The sequence below is a fragment of the Moschus berezovskii genome, chromosome 10 (assembly GCF_049115385.1).
Source record: "Moschus berezovskii isolate FMDL1 chromosome 10, NW_MosBer_1.0, whole genome shotgun sequence".
In the NCBI taxonomy this organism is placed as follows: domain Eukaryota; kingdom Metazoa; phylum Chordata; class Mammalia; order Artiodactyla; family Moschidae; genus Moschus; species Moschus berezovskii.
Genome location: NC_142469.1, coordinates 67,220,054 through 67,243,280, shown reverse-complemented (window position 1 = coordinate 67,243,280; position 23,227 = coordinate 67,220,054). Strand labels below are relative to the sequence as shown.

General features: G+C 45.9%; 1 protein-coding gene across 1 annotated transcript in view; it reads right to left on the bottom strand.

The window, feature by feature from the left end:
- The window catches only part of GABRR2 (gamma-aminobutyric acid type A receptor subunit rho2), a 49,273-nt gene extending 31,607 nt beyond the window's left edge, over positions 1-17,666 (bottom strand). Inside the window, exons 1-2 of the mRNA XM_055433173.2 lie at positions 17,142-17,666; positions 7,930-8,036 (exon numbers count right to left, since the gene is read on the bottom strand). Of these exons, the coding sequence (XP_055289148.2) occupies positions 7,930-8,036; positions 17,142-17,329 (295 nt within the window). The 5' untranslated portion in view covers positions 17,330-17,666. The remainder of the gene's footprint in view (positions 1-7,929; positions 8,037-17,141) is intronic.
- Between the last annotated feature and the right edge of the window lie 5,561 nt (positions 17,667-23,227).

Here is a 23,227-nt window from a genome sequence, read left to right as displayed (position 1 = left end):
GTCTGCTACATTCAGCCCTTTGTTGTTTGGATAGAGCACAGGAAGAGTTCTCCTGTGCTCTAGAAATGCTATGGGGGAAGTGGGTTGTACTACAGGCCCAGCCACTGCCCTGACCTGCCCCTGATCACAGGCTGGGCCCCCCGACCCCTTCTTTCCAGACTCACTCAATCTCAGACCGTCCAGACATGGCCTCTCCAGACCAAGACTCCACCCTACTCTGTGTGGGCAGCTGACCACTAAGGACAGCATCCACATGTACAAACCCACCCCCCAGGCAGGAGCATAATCAGAGATCCAGATGCCACATGTTTGAATACCTAAAGGTTATGAGTCAAACTGCTGCTGCTGCTGCTAAGTCGCTTCAGTCGTGTCCAACTCTGTGAGACCCCATAGATGGCAGCCCACCAGGCTCCCCCATCACTGGGATTCTCCAGGCAAGAACACTGGAGTGGATTGCCATTTCCTTCTCCAATGCATGAAAGTGAAAAGGGAAAGTGAAGACACTCAGTCATGTCCAACTCTTAGCGACTCCATGGACTGCAGCCTACCAGGCTCCTCTGTCCATGGGATTTTCCAGGCAAGAGTACTGGAGTGGGTTGCCATTGCCTTCTCAGATGAGTCAAGCTAAGAAACTGCTAAATGGTATATATCCTGTCCGACTGCTTTGATCAATACAACTTCATGTCAACCCAGAAGGCCAACCTCAACCTTGGAACTCAGGCTTCTGGGAGCTCTGGCTGGCCTAAGACTGGGCAGGGAGAATGGCCCAGCTCCGAGCGGCCCTATCTCCACCCACAGCAGCACCAGGCATGTGCCTATGGACACCAAGGTGCACCGCCTACACACACACACACACACACACACACACATGCTGCTTGCATTCCGCTGCCATGCTCCTGTTATCCAAGAGCACCCTTCACCTTGGCCCCCTCTTCCTTTCTCTACCCACTGGGCTCAGCCCCTGTGCATCTTTCTTCATTGCCAGCATCACCCCTTGAATGAAGGCATCTCTGATTCTCTCTCTGGACAGAACTGACCACGTAACTCCCCCTCCATCAGCAGAGATGCCCTCCATTGCTTCTGTAATACGTAACTGCACTGAGTCATTTCTGTTTCACCTGTAGACAGCTTCTTGGGATGTCACTAGTTTGGATGACACTCTGGCATGCCAGGAGTGCCAAGCGAAATGACTGAACCCATGTCTTGTCCAGCAAGGGTGGCTCCTTGGCCTTCCTCCTCCCGAACTCCTGGAGGCAGCCCTCCCCTGGTGCCCACAACCAGTCCTGTTGCACCCACCCTACGGCTCCTCTGTCCTTCCAGCAGTTCTCCGTAATTTGACGTCTTGATATGAAGACTTCATTGACACTAGTCTCCCCAACCAGAGCATTAACACTCCAAGGACTGTGGCTGTACTGCTCACTGCTGGATCCTCAAGTGCCACCAACCCTGCTTCATACAAATCAGCTCCAAAAAACACCATATTTGTCGTAAGAATGAAAATGAAAGTATTTTGGTTGGAGGACCTAACCTACTTTGCGGCCATTTGCCCACCATCCTGACAAACCCCTTGGGTTTAATTCAAAAGAATCCACGATGACACTACGTCCCTCCTTTACCTCCCACTTTTACAAACATGCGTGCATGCTGAGTCTCTTCAGTCGTGTCTGACTCTTTACAACCCTATGAACTGTAGCCCACCAGGCTTCTCTGTCCATGGGATTCTCCAGGCAAGAATACTGGAGTGGGTTGCCATGCCCTTCTCCAGGGGATCTTCCCAACCCAGGGACCAAACCCATGTCTCTTTAGTCTCCTGCATTGGCACCACCTGGGAAGTCCCCCACTTCTACAGTTTGAATTAAAAACCATCACCACATGGGATTTCTGTGGTGGTCCAGTAGTTAAGACCACATATCCACTGCAAGGGGTGTGGGTCCAATCCCTGATTGGAGAACTAAGTTCTCACATGCCACTTGGCAAAAAAAAATTTTTTTAAAGAATCAGCATTGTGCTGGTGAAAAGGTGAAATGATATAGTTGCTGTGTGAGATGATGTGATGTGTGAGAAGCTGCTGATGTGAAAAAAGTATGAGAGTTCCTCGAAAAATTAAACATAGAACTACCATCAGTTCAGTTCAGTTCAGTCGCTCAGTCGTGTCCGACTCTTTGCGACCCCATGAATCACAGCACGCCAGGCCTCCCTGTCCATCACCAACTCCCGGAGTTCACTCAAACTCATGTCCATCGAGTCGGTGATGCCATCCAGCCATCTCATTCTCTGTCGTCCCCGTCTCCTCCTGCCCCCAATCCCTCCCAGCATCAGAGTCTTTTCCAGTGAGTCAACTCGCCGCATGAGGTGGCCAAAGTATTGCAGTTTCAACTTTAGCATCAGTCCTTCCAATGAACACCCAGGACTGATCTCCTTTAGAATGGACCTGTTGGATTTCCTTGTAGTCGAAGGGACTCTCAAGAGTCTTCTCCAGCAGAACAGATCAAAAGCATCAATTCTTCGGCGATCAGCTTTCTTCACAGTCCAACTCTCACATCCATAGATGACCACTGGAAAAACCATAGCCTTGACTAAACGGACCTTGGTTGGCAAAGTAATGTCTCTGCTTTTTAATATGCTATCTAGGTTGGTCATAACTTTCCTTCCAAGGAGTAACCGTCTTTTAATTTCATGGCTGCAATCAGCATCCGCAGTGATTTTGGAGCCCCCAAAAATAAAGTCTGACACTGTTTCCACTGTTTCCCCATCTATTTCCCATGAAGTGATGGGACCAGATGCCATGATCTTTGTTTTCTGAATGTTGAGCTTCAAGCCAACCTTTTCACTCTCCTCTTTCACTTTCATCAAGAGGTTTTTGAGTTCCTCCTCACTTTCTGCCATAAGGGTGGTGTCATCTGCATATATGAGGTTATTGATATTTCTCCCAGCAATCTTGATTCCAGGTGCTTCTTCCAGCCCAGCGTTCCTCATGATGTACTCTGCATATAAGTTAAATAAGCAGGGTGACAATATACAACCTTGATGTACTCCTTTTCCTATTTGGAACCAGTCTGTTGTTCCATGTCCAGTTCTGACTGTTGCTTCCTGACCTGCATACAGGTTTCTCAAGAGGCAGGTCAGGTGGTCTGGGATTCCCATCTCTTTCAGAATGTTCCACAGTTTATTGTGATCCACACAGTCAAAGGCTTTGGCATAGTCAATGAAGCAGAAGTAGATGTTTTTCTGGAACTCTCTTGCTTTCTCCATGATCCAGCGGATGTTGGCAATTTGATCTCTGGTGCCTCTGCCTTTTCTAAAACCTGCTTGAACATCTGGGAGTTCACGGTTCACGTATTGCTGAAGCCTGGCTTGGAGAATTTTGAGCGTGACTTTACTAGCGTGTGAGACAAGTGCAACTGTGCGGTAGTTTGAGCATTCTTTGGCATTGCCTTTCTTTGGGATTGGAATGAAGACTGACCTTTTCCAGTTCTGTGGCTACTGCTGAGTTTTCCAAATTTGCTGGCATATTGAGTGCAGCACTTTCACAGCATCATCTTTCAAGATTTGAAATAGCTCAACTGGATTTCCATCACCACCACTAGCTTTGTTCCTAGTGATGCTTTCTAAGGCCCACTTGACTTCACATTCCAAGATGTCTACCATGTGTTTCAGCAATTCCACTTCTGGGTATATTAACCCAGAATTAACCCAGAATTGAAAACAGGGTCTTAAACAGATATTGTACACACATGTTCATGGAAGCTTTTTTCCCAATACCCAAAAGGAAGGAATAATCCAAATGTCCAATGACAGATACATGGGTAAACAAGATGTGATATATTCATACAATGGACTATTGTTTGGCCTTAAAAAAGAAAGGAATCCTGTCACATACTACAACATGGATGAACCTTGAAGACAACGCTGAGTGAATCAGCCAGTCACAAAAAGACAAGTACTGTACAATTCCACTGACACGAGGTGCCAAAGCAGTCAGATTCAGAGGCTGAAAGTAGAATGGTGGTCCTCAGGGACAGGGGAAGCAGGGAGTAGAGAGTTATTGTTTAATGGAGCTTCAGTTTGGGAAGATGAAAAAGTTCTAGACATGGATGCTGGTGATAGTTGGACAACAATATGAGTGTGCTTTGGCCCCCGAACTATATGCTGAAAATGGTTGAGATTGTAAATTATATGTTCTGTATGTTTTACACTCAATTTTTTAAAAATGAAAATTTAATTTTTTAAAATTAAGCATTTTACTTTTTCTAACAAATGGAAGGGAAACCCCAGGCAGGCCCCTGCGGGTTCTCCTAACCAGGACACACTACCGAACCAGGCAGCTGGGAGCTTAGACAAGATATTTTTGTTTCAACTGATCCCTGGGATTATTAGGAAGCTGCTAGATTTTTAATCTTTTCTTTTTCCAGACTGAAAAGGTCATCCAAGGGATATCTAGTCTTAGGCAAATTCCTCTCTATCAGTTATTTTTAAATATCAGTCCACAAGGAAGTGCCTATTCGAGACACAAGTTAGAAAGAGAAGACGGGGTGGGAATACATACCCCATAATTGTTGAAGGGCACCCTGTGGGTGTGGCCTGCAGAGTAAGTGTGGGGTAAGTGCTAAGTGGGGGGTGTGTTAGGCTGGACCTGCGTTAGGGCAATTTGGGCCCAGGCTTCGCTTTGGACTGGGGGCCTGGCACAGGGCTGCCCCCAAAGAAGGCAGGCTTACTATTACTTGCACAGAGTCACCTATGTGCTGTCTGTCAGCCTCCTTCCTCAGAGTCACACCCACCTCCAGCCACACTCCTGCCCAGGAGTGAGGGGCTGGGTGGAGTCCCTCAGGAGCCCTGGCAGAGACAGCTTCTGGGCTCTAAACCATCCACAGAGGCTCCAGGGACCGTGGATTGTGACAATCATTGGAACCCTGGGCAGTGGGACACCCCCTCCTGTAACGGCCCCACCCAGCCTGCTTGGTCAGGACCCCTCCAGTTGCAAAGCTATTTCTGAGTTCATGTATGTCTACCTCATCATGAGTTCCCCTAGTCCTACTTCATCCAAGTACCATCTAGACATCCAGGGAACAAAATGTGGCTCAAGGACCAGCTTTCCTGGAGGAGGGGGTTGGGAGGAAGGAGGAGCAGTTCCCACCCGTTGCCTTGGTGACTGAGATCGTGACAGCTGATGTGTAAAGGTGACACCTCCTTCTCCAGCAGCTTTCCCTGAAATCAGGGCCTTTCCCAGCCTCAGAGGCTTACTCGGGCAGGGGCAGGGGACTGTCCTGATCCTTCATACTCTGGGGGAGTCCAGCTGATGGTCCCAGCACTTGCAGGGATCAGAATACAGGAAGTCCAATTTGCTTCCTGAACGTGGCTTGAGGATGGAGCAGCCTGACTGAGGCTTCAGCCTGTTGGATGATCCTCCTCAGAGCTGGGTTTTCTGAGGTTGAGGCAGGATTTCACTCGCTGGTCCTGAGCGCTAGCTCCTGGCTTTCTCCCAGAGGAGGAGGGTGGTTTTATGAGGCTTTCACTTTTGCATCTGACATCACAGAAGAAATCCAAGTTTTGCCCCCAGTTGTTCTGTGCTCATCACTTAAGCCTCTGGGGCCCAGGCTCTTCTGCAAACTGAAGGTCCTGACCAAGTGACGGCTCAGGCTCCTGCCAGCAACAACAGCCTCCATGAGAAAGTTACAAGGCGTGATTCGGAAGGTCACTCACACGCAGACACATGCAGCTGCCCCACAGAACTGTGCTCTGCCGAAGGCTACACTGTGACTTTTGAGGACCCTGGACCCTTGCCTTCATGGACTCTTCCACCAGATAAAACATTTTAAAAAGTATTGGTATAAAGATTAATATATTAGTATTATATATTAACATTTTATTCTACCTAAAATTTTATTTTTTTCCTCTGATTTTAAAATAAAATCTTTGTAGAGGCCCCTAGGAGTATTGTTTGTGAGCTCTTGACCCTATACCTACTCTGCCTAATTGCCTGGCACTGGAGGACACGCAGGTCAAAGGAGGCAAGAAAGAGACCCACTCAGGAGGGTGGGTCAGCAGCTGTGTGACGCGGGCCAGTCACCTCACCTCTCCACACCTCATGTTCCTCATCCGGGCATAACAATATCTACTTCATAATTATGTCTACTTCATGGAGTTGTGAGGACTGAACTAAGACCATGTCTGTAAGTGTCCTGATTAGAATGGTCCCTGGCACAGAAGTCACCAAGAATTGTTCGTTGGCATTAAAGCTATTGTTTGGCAACCTTTCCCAGTCACCTGCTGACCCTCTGCATCTTAGCTCGTCCTCTAGAACAGCGGTCCCCAGCCACCTTGGCACCAGATACTGGTTTCATGGAAGATACTTTTTCCACGGACAGGGGAGGTTTCTGGAAGATTCAAGCACATTACATTTATTGTGCACTTCATTTCTATCATTATCCCATCAGCTCCATCTCAGATCATCCAGCATTAGATCCTAGAGGTCGGGGACCCCTGTTCTAGAAGAAAAACAAAGAGGAGCTTTCTGCTTATAGGTTATCATCTCGCTTGGACCTCCTGGAGCACGTCCAGCTAATTTTAGAGCTGCTTACTCAGGAAAATGTTACTGAAGTTCATTAAATTCTCTGGTGGCATTACCCACAGCAAGCCCTCGAGGGCAGCTGAATGCCTGGCTGAGCAGCTTTCTGTCCCAACAGGAAGAAGAGGCAGGGACTGTCATCGGTCGCCAGCTTTCTCCTCCTGCTTGGCAGGTGTCAGAGCTCAGGGAACTGAGTGAGAGGCTTTGAAAATGCAAAGGCCCCTGGGATAAATTAACATCCTAATCCCTAACAGTCACACAAGAGGGAGGCCTGACAGCTGGCTTTTCCTAAGGGGCTGTGAACCCGGAGGTGCCAGGGGCTTTGCATACATCCTCTCGTTTAATCCTGACAGCCCTCGCAGATGGAGGGATTACTTCCCCCACTTCACAAACCAGAAGCAGAGGGTCGGTGACTTGCTCACAAGTCACTCCTGTTCCTTCCTGCCACCCCAGGAGGACGCTGGCGCCTGAGCGAAGTTCAAGAGCGAGATAAAGGGGAATAGAGACCAGCCTGCCAGGGTCTCTCTGGCCAGGGTGCATCAGCTGCCATGCTCTGGGCCTCAGTTTCCCCACCTGCACAAGGGGTACCTGGGCCTGTGTCTCATGCATCCTGTGAGCCCCATCCTTCCCCCTGCCTTGTTGGTACAGATGGCTGGCCCCTGTCCAGGCTCCTCTCTCTCTGTGGCATTTTTCTCCAGTTCCTGAGAGGGGCAGCCACCATCCATGCCACCCCTGCTGGACCCCCCAGAGCAGGGAAACTCTTTTGGGGTCAAGTCTGCAAGGGGGCTTTGCAAGGGGTTAAATTGTGTTTTGGGTTTTCTTTTTTTAAGATCTTTTTTTTTTTTTTGCCACACTGTGCAGCATACGGGATCTTAGCTCCCCAACCAGGGACTAAGCCCACTCCCTCTGCACTCAGAGCATGGAGTCTTAACCACTGGACCACCAGGGAAGTTTCTGCAAGGGGTTAAATGGTTGCTGCATGGGCAAGCAGGTGGACCCCTCAGAAACCCAAATTCCCAGCCAGGCAAGGGGTAGCAGAGAACAGAGTCATTTTCCGTGCAAAACCTCCCGCCTGCTCTTATTCTTCTAAGAAAGGCAAGTTGGCTGCAGCAGGGCTAGGCCTTTGAGAATGTAAACAGCTTCATCGTCCCCAGCGCCTCTTCTCAATACTCACTTCCTTCCGTCGCTTTGCTCCAGGGGATAATTAGTGAGTTGGGCTTTGCTGACCTTGACTAGGAAACTCAAAGCCCTGCAACCCCCACCCGGGAGGAGGGCTGTGCCTGAGGGAACCTGATGGAACTGCAGCAGGAGGCGGTTCTGGGATCAGGCCCCAAAGAGCTGAAGGTGGAGGGGACACATCTTACCTCCAAAGGCGGGCCTCATGGTGAAATCGTGGTCATCCACTCTGAGAAGTGGCTGAGGTTTTCCCTGTCGGATTTTGGTCATATCGGGGTTCTTCTTATACAGGTGACTGCAAAGACAGGCAAGAAACGTTTTCCATCCACTCACTGAGCCATTGTGTGAGATGATTTGGGGAGATTACTTCCTGTAGGATCTACCTGTTAGACACTTTCCTCCCCCATCTTACTGTCTCTTTCTCCCCTGAAGGGAGGTTGAGAGAGAAAGGATCCGCGCTCCCCCACCCCCGCTTGCCCCCAGCACCCTGCCCTCACCGACAGGCTGACCTGAGGACATGGCCCTTCCAGAGGCTTCTAAAACAGAACCCTCCCAGATAGGACCCCATACTCCCTTGGCAAGCTCCTAACTGTCTTGCCAAAAGTCATGATTGGATGACCAATGCTTGGGTTGAATGGTTTATGATGGGTTGTTTGTTTTTTTTTTCCTTTTGAAATATTTCTTTAGGAATTTCCCTGGTGGTCCAGTGGTTAAGAATCTGCCTACTAATGCAGGAACATATCCTGATCCGGGAAGATCCCATATGCTACAGAGCAACTAAGCCCATGTGCCACAACTATTAAAGCCCGCATCCTAGAGCCAGTGCTCAACAAGAGAAGCCACCCCAACGAAGCTCAAAGGAGAGTACTACCTGCTTGCTGCAAGTAGAGAAAGCATGCTTGCAGTGGCCAAGACCCAGTGCAGCCAAAACTTACTTAGATAAATTAATTAACTTACAAAAATTTCTTCAATGTTGTTATAATATTGGTTTTGTGATAAGTAAAATTCTGAGACAAATAAAGTTTTAACAGGCTGGTTTGATCCTAGCCAGACCTGATATTCCTCACGTCGGTCCAGTTGGCAGCTGTCTACAAAGCCACCCTGGCAGAGAGAGCCTCAACCCGCAGGAGAACAGACCGTTCACAGCCAGCGGGCATGGAGGCCACAGTTGGGCACAGAACTGCTCGAACCGTCCAGCCAGGTGGTGAGGGAGGTGGGGTTGGAGCCCAGGACAGCAGACCCTGCTTCCCTGTCCTTCCTTTAACCCAGAGACAAAGGAGTGATTTTCTCCTCACTCCCACTCATTCTTTCCATATCTTTTTTCCCACCACAACCACACATAATCCTAAAGCAGTCAAGTTCCAAATATTCCAAAGCAATATTCTACTTACAGGACGATCACTAAACAGGAAACATAATAAGAGGAGAGGGAGAATAAAATGGAGAGGAAGGAAGGAATGCAAGCAAGCAGGTTATTTGAACATTTGGGTCTGACAGAATGTGAGTTTTAATTCTTTTTTTTTTTTTGGCCACACTGTGAGGCTTACAGGATCTCAAAGTTTCCCAATAGGGATGGAACCCTGGCCCTAGCAGTGAAAACCCAGAATCCTCACCACTAGGCCACCAGGAAACTCCCTGAGATTTAATTCTTGATGGAAGGAAATAATCTTATAAGAAGTCAGTGTTACTATAATGCTATCTGTAATGTGTTAGGTATTAAAGGGTGTCAGAAATCAAGGAAGAGATTTTGTTTTTGAATGTCTATTTTTCATTTATATATACCCCTATCTACTTTCTGTGTTCTTATCACACTTGATTGACTTTTTAGAGAAACAAGCATATTTCCTGTTTAAATTCTGTAAGAGGAAAGTGACACAGTCCCTGTCTCGGGGTCCTGTCCTTTGAGACATCTTCCTATGAAATCCTTAAATTTCATTAGCTCAGCTCTGCCCAGATGGTATTATTTGATGGGAGGTCAAGGAAATGGCAACCCACTCCAGTATTCTTGTCTAGGATATCCTATGGACAGAAGAGCCTGGTGGGCTGCAGTTGATGGGGTTGCCAAGAGTCAGACAAAACTGAAGCGACTTAGCATGCAGCATGCCTAACAGAATTTGCACAGACAGGCTGTTCCTGGAATAGAGCTGTCACCAGAGATGTCTGCAAAGAATAGAGGGTAGGGGTGGTGGAGAAACTCTGCAGGGTCTGGAGATCAGCATCCACCATGTCCCATTGTCTGCACAGCCTGGCACACTATTGCTTTACCAAACATTTCTTTTTCCATCTTCATATGAATTGCCTTCCTCCTGACTGAAGTCCTAAACCACTACCTCCAACATCCTCCTTTGTCTTTAGCTGACAATGGTATTTAATGTGAGGGCTTGGCCATTTGAGAGAATTACTCATTTTTCCTGTGTCTCTCCCATGGATACAGACTATTAAACTTTTGTTTGATCTTCTCCTGTTAAGTTCTCTCATGTCAATTTTATTCCTACACCAGCCAGAAGAACCTAGCAGGGTAGAGGAAAATGTCTTTGTCTGGACAATATGGACAGCCATCCTGCTCTTTTGCTGCACGATTCTTTGATTCCTGGACTAAAATTTATTTTCTCAGCACATTCCTATGGAGCATTTACTCTGTCCAAAGACTCCTCACTCAAGTCATGGGAGGACAGACACTCTTCCCCTCACAGAGTTGATAAACAGACAGTAAACAAATGGAAAGAGAAATAATATGACTTCAGAAAGAAAGTGCCATAAAAATATAATAAAGCAGAGTAAGGAAGAAGAGAGAGATGGGTTGGGGAAGAGGGTGGTCAAGGAAGCCTTGTGAGCCCTGAAGAAAAGGTGAGCCGCGAGAGGAGCTGAAGAAAGTGCATCCTGAGAGAGGGACCAGCAAGTGCAAATGTCCTGAGGTGAGTCTTGTGTGTGGAACAGTAAGACCAGTGGGTAGAGAATGAGGAGGAGGAAAGCAGTAAGAAGGGAGGTGGGAGACAAGGCCGGGGACTAGGTCTGAGGCCCTCAGACGTATGACACCGAGAGGGGAACCCGTGGGAATTCTGAGCAGCGGAGTCACAAGGTCTGGATTAATACCTGAGAAGATCACTCAGGTAGAAGAGACGGTGGAAGGGCAGAGAAGAAGCAGGAAACCATTAGAAGGCTTTTGCTGAGAGAACATGGTACCTGGGTTAGGCCAGTGAGCGGTGAGGGTGCAGAGAACTGATCGGATTTGAGGGAGGCAGAAAGACCTTGCTGATGGCTTGGGTATGGGGATGGGGGAAACAGAGAGGCAAGGATGGTCCAGTTTTATGACGAGCACCTGGGTGATTGGTGGAAACGTTCGCTAAGATGATAAAAACTGGGGGAGTGGCATGTTTGCAGAGATGATGGCGCATCAAGTTCTTAGGAGCCATCTTGATTTCCAGACGCCCACGAGACACCAGGTAGAAAGTGCAAATAGGGCAGCGGCAGCTCAGAAAGCAGAAGCAGTAAGCAGCGTCTTCACTGGAGGTGAAGGTCAGGTTCTGGAGGTCCCTGGGGGCTCAGCAGAGGTGCCTGACCCTCCTTCTCCCTGAGCCCTTTGAACTCTGCCCTCAAACACCCTGGCCCAACTTCCTCCCCTTCTCCCCTCTCACTGCTCATTCTCATCAGCATTCAAACTGAATTCTAGTCTCTCTTACCATGAACCAAAACAAAGAAGATCTGTCCAGACCCCGCAACCTCCTCATGCAAACTTCACTGGAAAGTGAAGGTGGCACTGTGGTAGTAGTTATACTCTTCTTTGAACATTTCTTTAAAAAAAAAAAAAAATCATCTCTCCCTCCTCCCAATAAGTAAATAACTTTCCCAAAGAGCTGCAGCCACTTCCTCGGTCCCAAGTGCTTCTTCCCCACTTGGGCCTGAGCCGAGGCCCTGCAGGTGCCCTTGCCAAAGGTCAGGGGGGACCAGCCTCTGCTGGAAACCTCCTCTTCCAGGACAGGGCACTTGGTCCTCCTCCCAGCTCCACTGCAGTTTTTCTCCCTCCTCAGCCCCTTCTTTTCATGCCAGTGTCCTCGGGGCCCTGTCTCAGCCATCTTCTCTCCCTCTCGACAATCTTTGGCAATGGCTTCAACTGGCATTCACTTACTGATGATTCCAAGACCTATATCCCTTGCCCTGGACCTTTGTATCTTGCTAACTGGCTATTCCCAGCTGGGTATCCTATAGGCTTTTCAACTCAACATGTCCACAGTTTGAGAACTTCTAAGTGCAAGTTGACCCAGCTGAAGGATGGGTGGGCCATTATATGAAACTGGAGAAAGGGTAGGAGGGGTGAGGATGAAATGGACAAACTGAGGGTGCAGAGCTCAGCCAGGGAGAGCCTTGAAGATCCTATGAAGAATTTTATCTTTAACCAAAGGCTGAGGGAAAACATGGAAGGGTGCTGGAGGAAGAAGCCTTGATCAGATTTGCTTTTGGACAAGGCGGCTGTAGCTGCATGCTCTGAGGAGAGGCCAATGGTCTCTTCCTGTCCTTTAGCTGGACGGTGGGACCTCAGTCAGTTCCCTAGAAGATTGTGTGGTCACAGAGAGGTCATTTCAAGGACCTGCCGCCCTCTTGGGCTTCTTCCCGAAGAAGCTGAGCGGGACCAGGCATGGTTCCCTGTGCGGCAGCCCCTGGAGAGCTGTTCAGAAGCCTCAGCAAAGACATCCCAGGATGGTAGGAGGCAGAGCTCAGCCTGAGGGCTTAGCCCATCACGGACATTAAATTGTGAGGGCAGCCGGCTCTCTGCCCCCACTGCCTCGCAGGGAGCAAATCCCTCCGGGTCAGCACAGTTTCTCTGTTTGGAGGGGGGGATTAGGGCAGCGGAAGTCCTCACATGCCAGCACGCTGGGGAGAGGGAAATTGACATCCCAGTGCCATTCAGAGGACCTGGAATTTTTCTTAAAGGTCCAGCCATTTGATAACTCAGGCTGCTGATACCCCAAGGCTTGGGCTGTTCGTGTGAGCTGGATGCCCGGCATCCATCCTTCATAATGGGTACCCACCCCAGTTTGAATGCCCAAGCCCTCCCACCCCAGACTCCAGGGGCAGTATGTTGGGTCCCAGCTGCGAGGCTGGGAATCTTCACAGAACCTCAAATCCAGTGAAAGGAGGAGAGAAGAAAAATGTGTTCACTCCACCTTGAGAAGCAGGGCAAGTGCCATTGTTTTCAGGGTTATTTGCTGCAATAAAACAGCAATCATAATGACCACACCCCCTTGAGTCACCCCTCCTTGCACAGACCCTGAGCTGTAGTCACCCCGTCATTCTATTTGGAGAAATGAGGTTCAGAAAGATCAGGAAACATGGTCATACAGCCAGCAAGCAGCACAAGCAGGTCCCCAACCTGATTTTCCCTGACTTCCCAACCCCACAGACCCCTGGGGATGGGGAGAGTCACTGGGGGGAGAGAGAGAGAGAGAAGGGTTCCTGGGACTAGCCTTGGAGCCATGATGCAAACAGGGAGAAGGGTGGTCAAGGGCAGGTGGAAGCAAGGGGGCGGCAAATGGGAAGGAAAGATGAAAAGGGACCCTGGGCTTTGGGACCAGGAGAGGGCAGACAGTGTGATCAGAACAGAGTCCAAACTCCCAGGTCTTGTTGTATTTTCAGATCTCAAGAGAGAAGGGCCTCTCTTGGCAGGGAAGCAGTCATGTGGTCATGGGGTCACCTTAGGCAGCAGGATGGGAAGAAGTTGGAATAAAGCTGGGAGGCTGAGAGGCTGGAAGAACAGAACAAAACAGAGAGCCAAGAGCAAACAGGCTCACTTGGCAGTGAGACAGTGAAAAGGGACACAAAGGGTCAGAAACCTGGAAGCAGTTTTGAAAAAGCAGCTGCTGGACAGAGTAATTGTTTTGTGAGGGTGTGTTGGCTAGAGTGACACAGGGAGGTTGACAGGTTAGAAGAGGTCCATGTGTGTGGCTGTATGTGTGAGTGTGACCGTGTGTGTTACATGTGAATGTATGACTGTATGTGAGACCAAGTGTGTGGTATGTGGTGTGTGTGTGTGTGTGTGTGTGTGTGTGTGTGTGTGTGTGTGTGAATGGGACAGCTAAGAGAAGGAGCTATTCCACAGAGATGAAATGCTCTAAGACTGTAGGGAGAAAGGGTCAGGTCATTTTATTCCTATTTATCAGCATAGCTTAACTCTTGTGTCAATAATGAAAGTACTTTTTCGTCAAATATTTGGCTGAAATTTTTCACACACAGACGTAGCTCTGTGATTGTCTGAGTGTGCACACGCCCTGGTGGTTTGCAGAAAGGCCTGGAACCATGTTTCCTGATATGACTTTTCTCTATTTTTTCTCCCGCTTTCTGCTCAGTATTATTTTATATTCTTTGAAGGATGTATGTTCATCTTTTCACCCACAGTACCAACTTATGGGATAGATTTCAAGAAATTCTCACTCCTAAGGGTCAAATTTAATTCGTCAATAAACAGTATGGAGTTTCCTCAAAAAATTAAAACTAGAACTACCATATAATCCAGCAGTTCCACTCTGGGTGGAAGAAACCAAAAGCACTAATTTGAAAGATACATGCACCCCAATGTTCATAGCAGCATTGTTTACAATGGTCAAGATGTAGAAGCAACCTCAGTGCCCATAACAAATGAATAAAGAAGACGTGGTATATATTACAATAGAACAGTACTCAGTCATAAAGAGAAGAATGAAATTTTGCCATTTGCAACAACATGAATGGCAAAAGGGCAGGGAGAAGTTGGAATAATGGAGGATATTATGCTAACTGAAATATTAATAAGAGAAAGATAAATACTGTATGATATCACTTATATGAAAAATCTAAAAAATAAAACAAACTAGTGAATATAACAAAAACTAGACTTACAGATATAGAGAATAAACTAGTGATTAGGAGTGGGGAGACGGAAGGGGAAGGGGCGAGAGAGGGGTAGGGGCATAAGAGGTACAAACTACTATGTATAAAGTAAGTAAGCTACAAGGATATTGTACAGCGCAGAGAATATAGCCAATGTTTTATAATAACTATAAATGGAGTATAATCTACAAAATTTTTGAATCACTATGCTCTATACCTGAAACTAATATAATAATGAAAATCAACTATCAGTTCAGTTCAGTTCAGTCGCTCAGTCGTGTCCGACTCTCTGCGACCCCATGAATCACAGCACGCCAGGCCTCCCTGTCCATCACCAACTCCCGGAGTTCACTCAAACTCATGTCCATCGAGTCGGTGATGCCATCCAGCCATCTCATTCTCTGTCGTCCCCGTCTCCTCCCACCCCCAATCCTTCCTAGCATCAGAGTCTTTTCCAGTGAGTCAACTCGTCGCATGAGGTGGCCAAAGTATTGGAGTTTAACTTTAGCATCAGTCCTTCCAATGAACACCCAGGATTGATCTCCTTTAGAATGGACTGGTTGGATCTCCTTGCACAACTATACCACAGTTTAAAAAATTTTTAAATAAATTCAGTCTGTCCACAAGCTCAAGCAGGTGTCTGGGAATGAGACTGTGAGTCTTCTGAGGAGGGACAGAGATGCTGTAATTGCCCAGGTTGCAGAGTGGAATCCCTGAGGGTCCCAGAGGGGCTCGTGCTAAACCCAGCGCCACTGGAGAGAATAGACAGGTTCAGACGAAGCTTTCCCTCCAACCTGAGTAAGTCAGGGTCCTAGGTGCCGGTCCTGACAAGCCACTAGCAACTGCATGAGTTACGCAGGCTGATGTCTTGGCCTCTGTAAAATGAGGCAGTGTTTCCCCATGCGTTCTCTGTGGAATATGAAACCCACAAGACAGTCCAAAAAAAGTGGTGTTTTTTTTTTTGGCTAACCTCTGTGTAATTTATCCCCCTCTTCAAATACACAGTGTCTATTTACATAGTAATAGTACCTGTTTAAAATGGTCTAAACCAGGATTTCCCAAGCTTCTTTGACCCTGGAGCCTCTTTTTCATACAACACCTATTCACATTTACAAAATTAGAACTCAGGAGAATTGCTGGATCCAGTGACCTCTGAGGTTCCTGCCAGTTCAACAGCCTAGGATCCTGAGATTATGTGTTACCAGGATGAACCCTCGAGAGCTCTGTTTCTTTTCCATCATCCTAGTCAATTTGTATCTGGTTGCTTTCGGACTGAGTGGTATTAGACTCCACAGAGTCTTCACGTCTCCCAGAGCAAGCAGTCTCTAAAGTAGGGGCACACGTGGAGGGCTCAAGATAGTCCACTGGGTTGCAGGAAGCAGAGACTGCAACTCTTATTTACAATTAGTTTTTATCTAACAACAAAGCTATCAAGCTTTAATTTAATACACATATTTATAATAGTACATGTACGCAATTTGTGCATACACCACACACAGACACAGACACACACACACACACACTGAAGGTACAGTTTCAAAAAACTGTCTTTGATAGTGGTAAATGATTAGAAAGGGAAACTAGGGAATGGCCTAGTGGTCCGGCATTTAGGACTCCATGATCTCACTGCCAAGGGCCCAGGTTCAGGCCCTGGTTGGGAAACTAAGATCCTGAAAGCCGATGTGACCAAAAATTTTTTTTTAAAAAGGAGACCACTGGCCTAGAAAATGTACCTCAAGATATTAGCTTATATTCGTAATCACTAGTTCACACAGTGCCTAGTAGGATGCAAAACAGGTGTGTAACATCTCACACGTGGTGTGGATATCTTAGCTGCTTGATCTTTCCTTTGTGCTGAACAGACCTAAAGTATCGTGCTTGGTATATCAGTTCAAAACACATATTAAGGAACTTGATTTGTGATAATCAGTGCACATTCTGGGCCTAACCAGTTTTTCTTGGAAATGTTTCCCTTACATCATAAAATTGCCTTCTGTGTTGTCCACACAAGAATTTCTGTGAAGCTAGCAAATTTCAAACACCTTTTCTAAGATTCGAAACAGTGAAATGATACCCGAAACCATTATAAAATTGTTCAGTCCAGTTCAGTTGCTCACCAACTCACCAAATAATTTAAAGAAAACAACTCCAAGTTACATGTTTTCTTCATAATTCAAACTAAACGCCTATATACCGTTCCCCTCAAAAAAAATTGTTGAGGTAATTGCTTAGCAAGCCATTTATGGTCCCTACAGGATGTAATCCCGAGAATCAAAGCAGCACAATCTGAAAAGTACAAAGATGCTTTACCCACTAAGTCTTCAGCTACCTGCCTTAAATCAGAATGCTTTAGAGAAACACAAACATCAGAATGAAAGACCCAGCCTGGTCACTCACTACTGGTGACACGATAGTGTATTTGTGCCCAGTGAGAGGCTGTGCTCATCTCCATCCGACTGGAAAAGACCCTCCCGGAAGCTGTCCCACAGAGTGCAGCTGCCACCTCGTCACCTTCCTCCCATCCTGCCCACAACTTTACCTTGGCTTGGACGTTTCCAGTTGCCCTGTCCATCTCCTCTTCTTGGGCTTTCTGCTCTCCACAAGAACCATCAAGCAAAACAAGAGCAAAATGAGTCTTGAAAAATAAGGCATCCTGTGAATGTCTGTGATGCTGCAAGCTGCCTTCCAGGGACCTGCAGCAGGGCAGATACCCCTAGGCTTAACCATTGAGTCGGTCTACTGCCTCGAGCCAGCGCTGCAAGGAGGGCATGGCTGGCCCTGCTGAGTTTCCTGATTAATATTGATACCGAGGCTTGTGCCAACCCACTTCCCACCCCTTTGGGCTGTCGTGACACCAACAGCAAGGCTTTGCCCTCCCTGCTACTTAGCGATTGGCTATTAGTAAGTTGGTTCTCCTGTGAAACTCAGCTTCTGCTGTGTCCTAGTAGAGCTTTGGTTAAAACTGTTACATAAAGAAAAAAAATTAAATCTCTTGAACATGCCAGCTTTTTGCTGAGATCATTAATCCATCTCACTGGTGATATAAAACCAGTCTGTCACATGCACCAGGGAGCAGGTTGGATTCTGAGTGGATTTGCAGGAAGGACTTGTGGACACAGAGATGAGCGCCTGACTGTGCCCAGGAAATGCTGAGCAAACACGAGATTGACCTGTTTCCATTGGCTTGCTTTATTCGTTGAGCTAAGAGCCTGGGCTTTGCCTGTGGTCAAGGGTGCTTGTTTTTTTCCCCAAATACACATTTTTTCTTTCAATCTTATCAAAGCATAAAATGCATTTTGATTTTGAAAGAAAGCATAAACCAAAAGAGAATTTGTGATTATGTAAGTTCATCTTCCTGGCAGGAACACTAGACTAATGCTATCTTTCATCCTAAAAGGTATAATGTCGCCATCAGTGAGGCTTGATCCCTATTCTGGAATATGGAATTATGAACAATAGAAGTGAAAAGATACACATGGTTGTTTCATCTACTCAACCAAAGAAAATGTTTAAAAACTACTTACTGGGGACTTTCCAGGTGATCTGATGGTTAAGACTCCAAGCTTTCTATTGCAGCAGAGCAAGTTCGATCCCTTGTCAGGGAACTAAGATTCCACATGGAGCAAAAAAAAAACCAACCAAAAACTACTTATCGCTTGCTTGCTGCATCCTGGGAATGGAGACAACAAGTGTGGCAGAGACATCCTTTTAGGTGGAGATGGAGGTCAGAAGGAACAATAGCTAAAAGTGAAATAGCATTAGGGTTTTCTCAGGAAAGAATCAAAAGCAGTTCTTTTGATCTCTTTAAGCAAAGTGGTATGACGTGATCCACTTTATTTTTTCAGGAACTTCTAACTGGTATAAGTTAGGTCAGAGAAATTGTCATAATAAAAGAGGATGAGGTCCTGCCCTAAGGGAGGGGAACAGGGAAGAATGAGATAGTCAAGTTATCACCAAAGGGCAATGGTGACTGTTCAGAGTAGGAGGTGAAAGAATTCAATGAAAGCTAGGACTCTAGATTGGAGGCAGGTTTGGTATTTAACTTATATGCAGAGTACATCATGAGGAACGCTGGGCAGGAAGAAGCACAAGCTGGAATCAAGATTGCCAGAAGAAATATCAATAACCTCAGATATGCAGATGACACCACCCTTATGGCAGAAAGTGAAGAGGAACTCAAAAGCCTCTTGATGAAAGTGAAAGAGGAGAGTGGAAAGGTTGGCTTGAAGCTCAACATTCACGAGACAAAGATCATGGCATCTGGTCCCATCACTTCATGGGAAATAGATGGAAAAACAGTGGAAACAGTGTCAAACTTTATTTTGGGGGCTCCAAAATCACTGCAGATGCTGATTGCAGCCATGAAATTAAAAGACGCTTACTCCTTGGAAGGAAAGTTATGACCAACCTAGATAGCATATTAAAAAGCAGAGACATTACTTTGCCAACAAAGGTCCATCTAGTCAAGGCTATGGTTTTTCCCGTGGTCATGTATGGACGTGAGAGTTGGACTGTGAAGAAACCTGATCGTCAAAGAATTGATGCTTATGAACTGTGGTGCTGGAGAAGACTCTTGAGAGTCCCTTGGACTGCAAGGAGATCCAACCAGTCCATTCTAAAGGAGATCAATCCTGGGTGTTCATTGGAAGGACTGATGCTAAAGCTGAAACTGCAATACTTTGGCCACCTCATGCGATGAGTTGACTCACTGGAAAAGACTCTGATGCTGGGAGGGATTGAGGGCAGGAGGAGACGGGGACGACAGAGAACGAGATGGCTGGATGGCATCACCGACTCAATGGACATAAGTTTGAGTGAACTCCAGGAGTTGGTGATGGACAGGGAGGCCTGGCATGCTGTGACTCATGGGGTTGCAAAGAGTCGGACATGACTGAGCGACTGAACTGAACTGAACTGAAGGCTTCCCAGGTGGCACTAGAATCCCAAGTGGTAAAGAATCTGCCTACCAATTCAGGAGATGCAAGAGGCACAGGTTCGATCCCTGGGTCAGGAATATCCCCTGGAGGAGGGCATGGCAACCCACTCCAGTATTCTTTCCTAGAGAATTCCAGGGACAGAGGAGCCTGGCAGGCTATAGTCAATGAGGTCGAAAGAGTTGGACACATCTGACTACCGGTGAGTTCAGTTCAGTTCAGACGTGTCTGCCTCTTTGCGACCCCATGGACTGCAGCATGCCAAGCTTCCCTGTCCATCACCAACTACCAGAGCTCACTCAAACTCATGTCCATAGAGCCAGTGATGCCATCCAACCATCTCATCCTCTGTCATCCCCTTCTCTTCCTGCCTTCATTCTTTCCCAGCATCAGGGTCTTTTCTAGTGAGTCAGTTCTTCGCTTCAGGTGGCCAAAGTATTGGAGTTTCAGCTTCACCATCAGTCCTTCCAATGAATATTCAAGACTGATTTCCTTTAGGATAGACTGGTTGGATATCCTTGTAGCCCAAGGGACTCTCAAGAGTCTTCTCCAATACCACAGTTCAAAAACATCAATTCTTTGGCGCTCAGCTTTCTTCATAGTCCAACTCTCATATCCATACATGACTACTGGAAAAATAGCTTTGACATTATCTGATGTTCCTGAGAGATGGACAAGTTTGGAGGGGGGAGATAAAATTTTAACCTGTGGAGTATGAGGTGTCATGGGACCTCTGGATGCCCAGTAGGCAGCCGGAGTATGAGCCTGACGGTCAGGAAAAGGGTCTGGATTGAAGAAATAGATGTGGCACCATCAGTGTCATGGTGGTAGTTTAACCACAGGAAAGGTGAGATCTTGTCAGGGAACAGAAGAGGTCAGAGTTCAAGCACAGAATCCTATAGCATCTACACTCTTAAAGGCTGGGTGGGCAGCCAGAACACAGGCATAGAACTAGCAGAGAGGTTGACTATGAAAACCAAAGGAATTTCAGGAGTGGGCCAGTTACTAGTCAGTGCTGGGAAGGAGTTAGAGCACAAAACAAGTTCCTGGATCTGGCAGCCCGAGCATTGTAGTTTCAGCTGTGAGATGTGGCAAGAAGCCAAATTGCAATGAATTAACTAGAAATTTGGGTGTGGGAGTAATTTAGTATAGGGACTGGAGCTTTAGCTTCAGCACCAGTCCTTCCAATGAATATTTAGGGTTGATTTCCTTTAGATTGACTGGTTTGATCTCCTTGCAGTTGGAGGGACTCTCAAGAGTCTTCTCCAACACCACAGTTCAAAAGTATCAATTCTTTGGCACTCAGCCTTCTTTATGGTCCAACTCTCACATCCATACGTGACTACTGGGAAAACCGCAGCTTTGACTATATGGACCTTTGTCAGCAAAGTGATGAATCTGTTTAATAAAAGTTCCATTCCTGCTCAAGATTTAGTGAGGAAGCGATGTGACCTATGAAAAGTTCTTTTCCATAAATTTTTTTCCAAAGATCTCTTTTCATTTCTGTCATTTGGAACAGGCCAATCAGGGGCTGACTGGCTGGGAGCCTAGAGTCGTGCATGGATGTTATTGGTCTTGAAGTATTTGTTTTGTTGCATTTCAGATGCAACTTACGACTTACCAATTTTTTTCTTTAAATTTTACTTTTAGTAGTTCAGTTCCTGTGATTACAGTAATAAAAAATCAGTTGGAGATATGTAACATTTTTTATAATTATTTTTGAAATATCATTCACATACCCCTTTAAAATGGGGTTTTTAGTTTTGAGCAACTGTCACCACCATCTAATTTTAGAACAGTTTCATCTCCTCCTCCAAAAGAAACTTCATACACAGTAGCAGTCTCTCTTCATTCTCCATTCCCCCCGGCCCCTGGCAATCACCAATCTACTTTTTATATCCATGGATTTGCCTGTTTGGGGTATTTCATATAAATGGAATCATGCAATATGTAGTCTTTCGTGTCTGGCTTCACTCAGTATGTTTTCATCATTCAGCCATATTGAAGCAGGTATTGATAGTATAACTTCATTCCCTTTTATTGCCAAATAACATTCCATTGTATAGATACATGTCTTGTTTACCCATTCGTCAGTTGATGGACATTTGAGTTTCCAGTTTGGAGCTATTAACAATAATGCTATGAGGAGTCCCCTGTCAGTTGAGTGGTTAAGACTTCACCTTTCAATGCAGGGGATGAGCGTTTGATCCCTCATCAAGGAGTTAGGATCCCACATGCCTCTTGGCCAAAAAACCAAAAGATAACATATCTTTATTGTAACAAATTCAATAAAGACTTTAAAAATGGTCTACCAAAAAAAAAAATTTAAAAACCTTTTTTGAAGATTCAGAAGCTATGAACATTCATGTACAAGTTGTGTGTATGTATTTTGTCTTGGACATACACCTGGATGGATTGCTGGGTCATTTAACTCCATGTTTAAATTCTGAGGAACTGGTAAGTGATTTTTCAAAGTGGCTGCACTATTTTACATTCCCACCAGCAGTGCATCCCTCTAGCCATCATAGTGGGTGTGCATGGTGTCTCACTGTAGTTTTGACATGCATGTCCCTAATGCCTAATTAATGATTCAAATATCTTCTTTGTGCAAACGGCTATTCAAATGCTTTGCCACTTTTTAACCAGGAACTTATTTTTGAGTTATGAATTCCTTAGATATTCTTGATACAAGTCTCTTATCAGACATATGATCTACATTTATTTTCTCCCATTTTGTGTTTTCACCTTATTAATGTTCTTTCAAACACAGAAGGTTTTGTATTTTGATGGAATATAACTTACCTACTTTTTCTTTGGTTGCTTATGCTTTTATCTTCTAGCTAGGAAACCACTGCCTAACCTACGGTCACGAAGATTTACATTTTCTTCTAAGTTTTTGCTCTCGCTTTAAGGTCTTAAGGTTCATTTTGAATTAGTTTTGCATGTGGTGTAAGGCAGTGGATGTATAACATTAACATTTTTTTATTTCTCAGGACCAAGGACTGTCCCCAGTGGCTCAAGATGAGGGGTATGGAAAGTCCCCAGTAAGTTATATGCTGCCAAATTAGGCCAGAGTTAGGTGGGACTCTGGTCACACAGTCTTGTGTCCTACATTAAGGGTTCCAGGCCTATTTTAAGGGCAATGTTACATGGGCCCTGAGCTTTTCTATTAAAATGGTACAAGAAATATTTCAGTGTTATGCATATTTCTGGAATAATTAAATTTACAGTGATTATAAAGCTAGGGACATTAATACAACTCAAAAGACATACAAGTACAAGTAAAGCATTAGAGAAGTTTCCAGCTGCAGTGTGCGGTAAGAATGGAGGCTTGTACTACTATTAATATATATAAAATAGATATCAAGAACCTAGTGTATAGAACAGGGAACTCTACACAATACTCTGTAATAACTTACATGGGAAACGAATCTAAAAGAGTGAATATACGTATATGTACAACTGATTCATTTTGCTGTACAGTAGAAAGTAGTACACATTGTAAATCAACTATATTCCAATAAAAATTAATCAAAAAGAACAGAAACTTAAGAGATCACTGTGCTAGTTTAGAGACGATATGGCTCATTAGGGTAGTGGCGGTGAGCATAAGAAGTGGAAGAAGGCAAGAGAACATTTAAGGAGGTAGAATGGACAGAACACCAAATGACACAAAGAATTCAAAATCAGG